Source organism: Schistocerca serialis, chromosome 9, assembly GCF_023864345.2.
Source record: "Schistocerca serialis cubense isolate TAMUIC-IGC-003099 chromosome 9, iqSchSeri2.2, whole genome shotgun sequence".
In the NCBI taxonomy this organism is placed as follows: Eukaryota; Metazoa; Arthropoda; class Insecta; order Orthoptera; family Acrididae; genus Schistocerca; species Schistocerca serialis.
This window is the reverse complement of record NC_064646.1, coordinates 213,610,931-213,622,917: the sequence shown is the minus strand read 5'-3', so window position 1 is coordinate 213,622,917 and position 11,987 is coordinate 213,610,931. Positions and strand designations below refer to the sequence as shown.

The 11,987-nt window shown below is 37.0% G+C and overlaps 1 protein-coding gene across 1 annotated transcript in view; it reads right to left on the bottom strand.

Annotated features, from left to right (window-relative positions):
- Positions 1 to 511: 511 nt before the first annotated feature.
- Positions 512 to 11,987, bottom strand: part of LOC126419598 (peripheral-type benzodiazepine receptor-associated protein 1-like) — an 843,217-nt gene continuing 831,741 nt past the window's right edge. The window contains exon 14 of the mRNA XM_050086786.1: positions 512 to 1,042. Coding sequence (XP_049942743.1) covers positions 954 to 1,042 — 89 coding nt within the window. The 3' untranslated portion in view covers positions 512 to 953. The remainder of the gene's footprint in view (positions 1,043 to 11,987) is intronic.

Below are 11,987 nucleotides of genomic sequence, written 5' to 3'. Positions count from 1 at the left end.
ATGCATTCACATACAGCAATGATGAGAAGCAAGACATGAAGTTCACTTTTCTTCCATATGAAGTTTTAGTTTTGAGTAAACGCAGCACATTTTTCAAGAGACAGCATATTATACTTGTCTTCAGGCAACCATACAAAAAAATGTGCCAACTCTCTCAGTGCTGGTTAAAATGATACAGTATTCAAAACATATGCAAATTACCATGTGAATATAGACACTGTTGCATCAGGCTGGCACAGGACATCATAAAATAACTTCAAAAATAATATAAGATGAATGTATTATTATGTCTTCATCCGTAGTTCGCTCCTCAGAAAATGGGCATGGAAGTATGTTAATGTGAAATATCTATTGAGATGTAGAAAAAACTCCTTGTGGTCCCATGGACAAATGTATTCTGACATAGCATCATCATAAATTTGACATTTTTAATCATAGATAAATGTGTCAATACAGGCAGAAGCATATAAAGTCTTTGATACATGAATATTTTTGTACATTTCCAGCTGAAAATGTAAGCTCACGCACATCATATTGAATTATGACAGCCAGGAACCTACTGTGTCTTCATGGCTGCAAACTAGCAGCACAAGCACATCAGGCTTGTGCGAACAAATGCAATCAGTGTACAATACTTGATAGTGGGTGAAAGGAACTGATCCAAAAGCTTGTGGACTTTGAGACATCACAGATGAGGAGAAACAGAATTACATTCCATAATACTATGGATTCCTGTGTAAACTGGCATGTCTTCATTCAAATAGTGCATCACAATACAAATATCTGCTTTGCATAACTTGTTTTCTTACTATTCACAAACTATTCCCAGGATACATCTATAAAAATATTACTGCCACAAAATTTATGAATCATAATAGTTTTAGTTATCTTGGGTGTGGAGCTCCTTCTTGTGTCTCTGTTGGCTTACAAATTAATTTGTTTCTGGATAGGTTTCACCTTGAGCACACACATTTGTTTTCTTCTTTTCTACGAACAGTGCAAGTCTGAAAGTGCAGATTCACAGTGAAGATAATGGGGAAACCTGAAAAAATGACAAACTGTGAAAGAAAAATAGCTATAATGGAAAATACAGAAAGCCACAAAAGCCACAGCATGTGTCAACAAGAAAAATTTAAAATAATAGTAATAATAATAATAACAACACCACACACCGTAACTTTAGAAAAACATGTCAAGGTAGAAAAGAAAAAAAAATTGTTTGCTCAAGGCGGATCCTATCTTAAAACAAATTAACATACAGCCTCAATTAGTTCAAAAAGTTTTTAGCACATTTTATTGCACATTAACAACTTTATTTTAATTTCAGAAAGAGTTTGAAGATCTTGTCATTCACAGTATTCTAATTGTTTGAAGATGGTGTGGAATAATCAACAAATATGTAAAATTCTGAAGCATACAATATTAACAGATTGCAACGAGCATAGAATTTGGACAAATGAAATAATACTGGATTGAAGGGATATAATAATAGACTACACATTCTTATATCATTAAAAACTTTTGCTTCATTCATGGGTTCGAAATATCTGGACTAATAAGGCATTCCATTATTTGAACAATAGAACAACAAACTACGTAAATCAAATATCTATTCTCTATTAAACTTCTGAATTAACATTTATTTCTAGTAATCTCTAAGGTTTGCACACTTAAAACTGCCACTTGGAACACTATCACTGCAAAAAAAATTGTAATTGTAAGTCTAATACGAACAAATTTATTCCTGTACAATCAATGGGCACAGAGCAATTCACAGAGCAATCACAATACAGGCAAAAACTGCAAAAAATGGGACACTATGTTTGCAGCATTCAGAACATAAATAATGCCTGAAAATTTCTTTACTGCAATGTGAATGACAACATGAAATGCAATTTAAACTGCACAACTGTACAATTGATTCTAACAGGCACAGCAAGTTAACTGCCACAGCAATAAAACCAGATTATTCAGAGCAATTTACTGAGGGAAGTAATTGTTGTCACTACTTATAGAATTTACAAGATGTCTTATAATATATTACTTCAGAATTGGAAAGAAGTCACTTGCTGACTAGTATCTATTCTACAAAAATTAGTCAGCATACATGTTGTAATTTCTAGAAATTAAAAAAAAAGTATTTTCAATTCATCACCATGCTGTCTGCTTCCTAATGCAGAATATTTCAAGATCACTTGTATGACCACTAACTACAGAGTAAACCATGGCTGGAAATAAAAATTATTCACAACAAATAAGAATGGCCTTCAGCTCAAGTTGAAAATTTTGAAAGAAAGCAAATACTAGAGCATCAAAAGTCAATAACCTAACTGTATACTGATAGAATTGTGAGTAGTGATTAATTTTTTTTGGTTAATGTTCATCAAGTAAAGAGCTTGGGTAAATTAAATATAGCTGTCTTGCAAGTAGCAATTAATTTTGTCATAAATAAATACTACAATGAGATAAATGAAGGCATCTTCATTGAACCATCTTTGAAAGTAATGTAAAAATTAAGGCAGTTTTTTTTTCAGAGAAAGGTAATAACAGAAAACAAAGTCTTGTCCCAAACCCCACATTAAAGGGATCCAGAGTTATGGTGTGTTAATAAAACATTCAAATAATCTGTCTGTGACGTCCATTGGCACAAAACAGAGCAATGGAGGATATTCTTGTTGATCACTGAAGAACTGCAAGCTTTTAGGAGATCATGTCTTTCCCCCCTACATATGAAAATTATGCAGATGAGGCAGTACAGAGAGAATAAATTTCATATTGATAAAATAGCTTGTGTAACTGGATTAACTTGTCTGTCAAAGTACTCCCCATTTAGACGTAGGCAGGAAGCCAACATGTCTCCCAGTACTGGATTATATACTACACCCAGGTTATCTTTATCTCCTTCATAATGGCCTAGGATGATTTAAAACACTTCATGTAGCTATGACAATGATAAGTTTGTTCAGGCACGTCAGTGCATTTCTGTTTGCAAATCAAGAGCAAGAAAAAAATTAGGGGGAAATATCCTAAGTTGTATCGAGGCCACACAGTCAACATTCTTCTTCAATAACCATTGGTTAACACAATGTAAGGATACACATTACTTTGCAATAGGTGCAAAGCTGATGGTTGCAAATTAGGCTGTGCTCTTGAGGTGCATTCAGCCATAATCTCCAATTTTGATGCATGAATTACTTTGTGTATAGAAGAGCTTCATGTTGATGAACAATTGCACAGCAGTCATAGGAGACACTCACCACTTACCTACAGGTAGAATTGACCTTCACCAAGCACTGCCTCAAATATAACCATGAAACAAAATATGATGACCCCAGTACCTTGATGCAAAGACCAAGTTTCTTGGGCAACATAACTGTGGAGCCTATTGAAATAAAGATATCGGAAGAAAATATTATGAATAGGGTAGTTGCTACCCACCACACAGCAGAGGTGTTGTGTTGCAGATGGGCACCTACCATAACCCACTTCCACTGCTCCCGAAATCACACCCTGTTAACCTTGAACCTTGCCTCAACATCATTCCCCAAATCCCTCAACATGGAAACTAACCTTACATCTACAGAAAGAACTGCAAACACCATCTAAAAACTGATTCCAACCTTATAATCCTATCTGCTGATGAAGGCTCCACCACAGTTGTCTTGAACTGCAAGGATTACCTGACAGAGCGACTCTGCCAGCTGTCAGATTCATCCATGTATAAATCCTGCCACAGTGACCCAGTTCCAGATATCCAGCAGGATCTCCAGTCGCTCCTCAAATCCTTAGGCCTATCCCAGAACCTCTCCCTGGAGTCCATCTCTTTCTTCACACCTATCACTCCCTACACTCCTACTTTCTACATGCTTCATTAAGTCCATAAACCCAATCACCCAGGATGCTCCACTGTGGCCGGGTACTGTGCCCTCACTGACAAAACCTTTTCTCTTATAGACCAAGTCCTTCAGCCCACTACCCGCAAGTTATCCTCCACTATAAAAGACACCAACCATTTCCTCCACTGACACTCCACAGTCCCTGTTCCTTTACTACAAGGTGCCCTGTTCATCACTATTGATGCCATCACCATTTACACTAACATCCCTAATGCCCATGGCCTTACTGCTATTGAACACTACCTTTTCCAATGGCCAATGCATTCCAAACCAACAACCTCCTTTCTAGTCACCATGAACAACTATATCCTCACCCACAATTACTACTCCTTTGAAAGCATCTCCTACAGACAAGTTTGGAATACAGCTGTGGGCACTATCTTATGCCAAATTTTTCATAGGACATCTAGAGGAATTCTTTCTAAACACCCAGAAGCCAAAACCCCTCATATGGTTCAGATTCATAGATCACATCTTCATACTCTGGATGGAGGGTGAGGACACCCTACCCACATTCCTCCAGATCCTCTACACTTCCTCCTCCATTCACTTCACCTGGTCCAAGTCAATCCAACAAGCCACCTTCTTCAGTGTTGATCTCCATCTCAAAGATGGCTACATCTGTCATTATCAAACCTAATAAGCACCAGCAATACCTCAACTTCGACAACTGACACTCATTCCATACCAAGAAGTCCTTTCTGTATCCATGGCCATCGCATCTGCAGTGGGCAAGTGAGATGTTGTACAGAGGTGCCCAGCCCTTATGAGAAAGGCTTTATGATAAGGAAAGAGCTACAGCTGTTGCAAAATTTAGGTATTGTTAGTGGTTTTCAAATGAACAGATTATTTTGTGGTACATAACAAGAAGTGAAGAACAACATTTGGGAAGGCTCACAACTGAGCTGAAAAGAAGCAGGTGAAAGAGTTTTGGGAGTAGGTGGTGTGGTTCTGGAGAAAAGAAAAAGAATAATAGTTCAAAATCTATCCAGTATCTAAACTTTTGGTGTACTTATATATCACCTAGTTTTGTGTGTACATGAATTGTTGAGTTTATAATTTTTGTGTGTGCTGCTCCTGTCTTGCTGGGTTTTTTCCCTTTATTTTTCTTCCTCATTGTCACAATACTGTTCAATAAATATATTTCCTACAGTCACCTTCTGGTACCTACAGAGGTACAAAGAACTGGGGTGAAAATAATCAACTCTCTGTAACCAGTGAGATAGTACTGAATGTAATAATGCAAAACTGTGTGCAGCAGACACCAGACTGTCTCTATCATAGCACTGGACAAAAGCTACAACTGAACAGAAATATTTGTATACAAAAGTTCTACCCAAATATTGCATCTTCCATGCTCAGAACCATTTAAACACAGTGTTATAAGATGTAACGGAAGTTGCTTGTATACAAGGCTCATGCAAAAAGTATGTCCATATGGAAAGAGGAAAGGAACTGCAGTTATTAACAATATACTTATCATAATATGGTACCAATTTGTCTCACTGATGCTGACCCAAATAAGTTCATTTATCTCAAATTTTGGTGCACCGCTTTGGTCCATATTAAAAAGAAAATTACAGCACATAACAGAAAGTCTGCAAATTATAAAGAACTCAGAGAATGAACTGGACAATACTTACTGTTCTCATGTAATGGTAAAGATTGTTTCATACTGTGTAAGCAACTAATAAAAAAATTAAGTAATACAATTAAACTAAAACAGTGTTTATAGTCAAAGTATATGTTAATCTACTCATACATAAAACCTAACAGATGCACAATATTTGACTGGCCTCTAAATTTCTGCATTACTTTCAAAGGTGATAAGTATAATGTAAAGTTGCAATGCCTTCATTATACAGTTATTTGTAATATACATCCTAAACAGTAGCTTGTTAAGAAGCTTTTCCCTTCCTTTTCTTGTTCCTCCCTGAGATACTTCATATTTGAAAAGCAGCTTTCTAAAAACAATAAAATTTTCAAACTGCTAAATAGTTGATAGCAAATTCTGAATAATGAAAAGAAATCTAAGTGAAATATGGAGAACTCTCTGATTCAAATTAATATTTGATTAGTATCTCAAGACTTTTTTATATGATAACTTTGAAGGCACATGCATGCTTCTACATAAAATAACAAAAGCAACCATATTTAACAGTTACAAAAACGTTCTGATATAATGTCATCAACAGACATGCTGGTGGCTAGAAAAATCAACACTGGATAACATAATAATGAATATAAGCTACAAAAAATTCTATATTATAAGTATATCAAAGCTTGATATAGCACTTCAGAAGCTGTACCACAAATATTATCTGGATCATCAGCGGTGATCTTTCATTAACAATAAAAAAAAAAAAATTAAGTGGCTGTATTTTTAAACATAACTTGCACTGACAAAAATTTCATGAATTTTTTTTTCCTAGTAAAACAGTATTTCACAAAAAGCAAAGCACTGCAAATAGCTGCTTTGATTAATCTCACACACAAACATAAACCATGAGGTTTACTGAACTAGAATTGTTTGTGTTATTTATATGGAATGAAATAAATTGTTAGGTCGATAACAGCTTGAAAAATTTAAGAAAGGAGAGGGGAAGATACTCCCATGGGTATTTCTAGGCCTTTAAACAAGACAAATCACCCCTGTTTATAGTTTAACTTTGGTATTTGCTAACACCACTTACACCACAAAGGCCTTTGGTGACAACTTTTGATAACTTCAGTTTTAATCAAGAATAACATACTGTCATCACTCAGAAAGTAAAGAAATAAAGTCTAGACAGCAATTGTAAAACATCTGTTCTTTAAGACAAGTTCTAATATTATTAAAGCCTTTGCTTAGCATTACTCACAATGAATATCAATATCTGAAATTCCTGACTAGTGCAGTGCATAAAATAAGGGAAAGACAACCACTCAACTACAGCAGATTGATGCACGGAGGACAGAAACACATAACAAAAAATGGTATTCTCACTAGTTTTTGAGCACTAGCTCTTTCTAGCAAAATGTACACAAATTCACATACACAACCACAAAGAAACCCAAATGCAAACTGGATGTGTGGGTGCATGTGGGTCTGTGTGTGGTTGTGTGGTTGAGAGTGTGTACTAAAGCTAGAAGAACAGCTACTGCCCTGAAGCTAGTATGAATGATTTTTTTCTGTTACATATTTCTGTGCTCCATGCATTGATCCACTGTAGGTGAGTGGCTGCTTTCCATTATTTTATTTACTGCTCATTATAATTATTTCTTGCACAAAATGGGCATAGAAGAACTGTCCACTTCTGGGAACACCCAGCATTGGTTCCTGAGCATGCTCTACAACACAACTGAAGGAACGTGAGTGTTAACTACATCACATGGGCTATTTGGATTCTCTAACCTGATGGCAGTTTCCTTGAAATCTAGTGACGAGAACTTGCACTACAACATCTTGGCACCTTCATGGACATAATTTGCATTAACATATTACCCCTCCTCTTTTGGACAGAAGCTGTCAGGTCATTAAGTACCACCTCTGACTTATGGTCTCTGATGTTTCTGCCTTCATCTTCATCTACCCCTGTCCCTACTACAGTTAGGTCTCTCTCATCCTGCAATCTGAGTGACTTGCCCCTCCTTTTTAACCTTCCCCAACCTATCCCTGTTTCCTTTGCAGTATGGAAGCTATTAGTTCTGAAAGTGGAGTTGTGTCTCTCTTTTACTTTTATTTGAGTTTACTGGCAGAATTATACACATTGCCTCCAGAAGATAAGTACTACCGAGCACCGTTGTATCATAATTTATTAATTTTCTTGACTAAATTTTCCTTTCATACAAAATACAGTAAATGGGACTGGTACAAGAACCTAGCTTTTTAAGCATGTGTGTAAATATTGGAAAGGAGCAGTGAGTCTCTACATGAACATTTTTAGCTCATGTGAATCACAAACAATTCTCCATGACACTAAATGTATATGTAGTAAGAATTATACCATTTATCAGACCATGAACCATGGACCTTGCCGTTGGTGGGGAGGCTTGCGTGCCTCAGCGATACAGTTGGCCGTACCGTAGGTGCTACCACAACGGAAGGGTATCTGTTGAGAGGCCAGACAAACATGTGGTTCCTGAAGACGGGCAGCAGCCTTTTCAGTAGTTGCAGGGGCAACAGTCTGGATGGTTGACTGATCTGGCCTTGTAACACTAACCAAAACGGTCTTGCTGTGCTGGTACTGTGAACAGCTGAAAGCAAGGGGAAACTACAGCTGTAATTTTTCCCGAGGGCATGCACCTTTACTGTATGGTTAAATGATGATATTCCGGAGGTAAAATAGTCCCCCATTTGGATCTCCGGGCGGGGACTACTCAGGAGGACGTCGTTATCAGGAGAAAGAAAACTGGCGTTAAACGGATCGGAGCATGGAGTGTCAGATCCCTTAATCGGGCAGGTAGGTTAGAAAATTTAAAAAGGGAAATGGATAAGTTAAAGTTAGATATAGTGGGAATTAGTGAAGTTTGGTGGCAGGAGGAACAAGACTTTTGGTCAGGTGAATACAGGGTTATAAATACAAAATCAAATAGGGGTAATGCAGGGGTAGGTTTAACAATGAATAAAAAATTAGAAACATGGGTAAGCTACTACAAACAGCATAGTGAACGCATTATTGTGGCCAAGATAGACACGAAGCCCACACCTACTACAGTAGTACAAGTTTATATGCCAACTAGTTCTGCAGATGATGAAGAAATTGATGAAATGTATGATGAGATAAAAGAAATTATTCAGGTAGTGAAGGGAGAGGAAAATTTAAAAGTCATGGGTGATTGGAATTCGAGAGTAGGAAAAGAGAGAGAAGGAAACATAGTAGGTGATTATGGATTGGGGGTAAGAAATGAAATGGGAAGCCGTCTGGTAGAATTTTGCACAGAGCATAAATTAATGTTAGCTAACACTTGTTTCAAGAATCATAAAAGAAGGTTGTATACATGGAAGAACCCTGGAGATACTAAAAGGTATCAGATAGGCTATATAATGGTAAGACAGAGATTTAGGAACCAGGTTTTAAATTGTAAGACATTTCCAGGGGCATATGTGGACTCTGACGACAACCTATTGGTTATGAACTGTAGATTAAAATTGAAGAAACTGCAAAAAGGTGGGAAATTAAGGAGATGGGACCTTGATAAACTCACTAAACCAGAGGTTGCAGAGAGTTTCAGGCAGAGCATAAGGGAACAATTGACAGGAATGGGGGGAAAGAAATACAGTAGAAGAAGAATGGGTAGCTCTGAGGGATGAAGTAGTGAAGGCAGCAGACGATCAAGTAGATATAAAGACGAGGGCTAGTAGAAATTCTTGGGAAACAGAAGAAATACTGAATTTAATTGATGAAAGGAGAAAATATAAAAATGCAGTAAATGAAGCAGGCAAAAAGGAATACAAATGTCTCAAAAATAAGATTGACAGGAAGTGAAAAATGGCTAAGTAGGGATGGCTAGAGGACAAATGTAGGGATGTAGAGCCTTGTCTCACTAGGGGTAAGATAGATACCGCCTACAGGGAAATTAAAGAGACCTTTGGAGAAAAGAGAACCACTTGTATGAATATCAAGAGCTCAGATGGAAACCAGTTCTAAGCAGAGAAGGGAAAGCAGAAAGGTGGAAGGAGTATATAGAGGGTGTATACAAGGGCGATGTACTTGAGGACAATATTTTGGAAATGGAAAAGGATGTAGATGAAGATGAAATGGGAGATACAATACTGCGTGAAGAGTTTGACAGAGCACTGAAAGACCAGAGTCGCAACAAGGCCCTGGGAGTAGACAACATTCCATTAGAACTACTGACGGCCTTGGGAGAGCCAGTAATGACAAAACTCTACCATCTGGTGAGCAAGATGTATGAGACAGGTGAAATACCCTCAGACTTCAAGAAGAATATAATAATTCCCATCCCAAAGAAGGCAGGTATTGACAGATGTGAAAATTACCGAACTATCAGTTTAATAAAATATACTAATGCGAATTCTTTACAGACGAATGGATAAACTGGTAGAAGCTGACCTCGGGGAAGATCAGTTTGGATTCTGTAGAAATATTGGAACATGTGAGGCAATACTGACCCTATGACTTATCTTAGAAAACAAGTTAAGGAAAGTCAAACGTACATTTTCAGCATTTGTAGGCTTAAAGAAAGCTTTTGACAATGTTGACTGGAATACTCTCTTTCAAATTCTGAAGGTGGCAGGGGTAAAATACAGGGAGCGAAAGGTTATTTACAATTTGCACAGAAACAGGATGGCAGTTATAAGAGTCAAGGGACATGAAAGGGAAGCAGTGGTTGGGAAGGGAGTGAGACAGGGTTGTAGCCTCTCGCTGATGTTATTCAATCTGTATATTGAGCAAGCAGTAAAGGAAACAAAAGAAAAATTCAAAGTAGGTATTAAAGTCCATGGAGAAGAAATAAGAACTTTGAGGTATGCTGATGACATTGTAATTCTGTCAGAGACAACAAAGGCAAAACAAGGATAATGGAATGTAGTTGAATTAAGTCGAGTGATGGTGATGGAATTAGATTAGGAAATGAGATACTTAAAGTAGTAAAGGAGATTTGCTATTTGTGGAGCAAAGTAACTGACGATGGTCAAAGTAGAGAGGATATAAAATGTAGACTGGCAATGGCAAGGAAAGCGCTTCTGAAGAAGAGAAATTTTTTAACATCGAGTATAGATTTAAGTGTCAGGAGGTCATTTCTGAAACTACTGGTATGGAGTGTAACCATGTACGGAAGTGAAACATGGATGATAAATAGTTTGGACAAGAAGAGACTAGAAGCTTTCGAAATGTGGTGCTACAGAAGAATGCTAAAGATTAGATGGGTAGATCACAGAACTAATGAGGAGGTAATGATCAGAATTGTGGACAAGAGGAGTTTGTGGCATAACTTGACTAGAAGAAGGGATCAGTTGGTAGGACCTGTTCTGAGGCATCAAGGGATCACCAATTTAGTATTGGAGGGCAGCGTGGAGGGTAAAAATATAGAGGGAGACCAAGAGATGAATACACTTAAGCAGATTCAGGTTGCAGTAGGTACTGGGAGGTGAAGAAGCTTGCACAGGATAGAGTAGCATGGAGAGCTGCATCAAACCAGTCTCAGGACTGAAGACCACAACAACAACAACAACAACAACAACAACAACATGATGATCTTTTATTTCACGGTTGTAATCTTCAGTATTTTTGTTTCTTAAAACACACACACACACAATATTGCATGCCCAATATGTATTTCCACCAATAGGAATGGCTGACTGGAATGAAGGGTGTCCATTACTGCCAGAATGACAGTACACATTCTCAGTGTAAAATGTGTACATTGCACACTGTGCACATACAGACAAAAGTCATCTGGCACGCAACTTGGATTCAGTCTTTAACAAACACATCATTGTCACTCAACAATATTTATACTATTTCCACTCTCTGAATAACTGCTTGCCTAAACCTTCTTACTTTACTTTACTGCTCTTACCAGATGACTAATTTGAATTCAGATTCATTTCACATTTCTCTTCTCTATAATTTTACTACAGTAAGTTATGAAGAATTATTTATGGATGGGACTTGGTTTATCATTAAATGTGTCGAATAGAAAGTGCTATAGGTCTTGCAGGGTCTAAAAGGAAGAAGAAGAAGATGATGATGACGAGGAAAACTAAAGAACAGATTATCTGAAGACATTAATTGTAATTTGTAATACTGTACTGATTTTATAATGAAGATCTGATACGCTTGATAAACTGCCTTTAATAGTAAAACAGTCCTGAAATAGTGGTAGAATGATTGTGGCTCATTAATCTCACGATGACATCTGCATCCCATTTGGTTTGCATAATGAGGCATATTGGATAGGTACATCAAAGTTACAATAATTTTTCATTAATGAATAATAATATAACACTAAAATTATGTTTCCATGAACAGTTCTATAGTTAGTAGGATATGTAACAGGTTGCATCCTGCTCAAATTACATGTTTCTCCTGCATGAATCCATCAATTCAGTATCAGTGTCTCATAGAGTTTTCTTTTCATTCAATC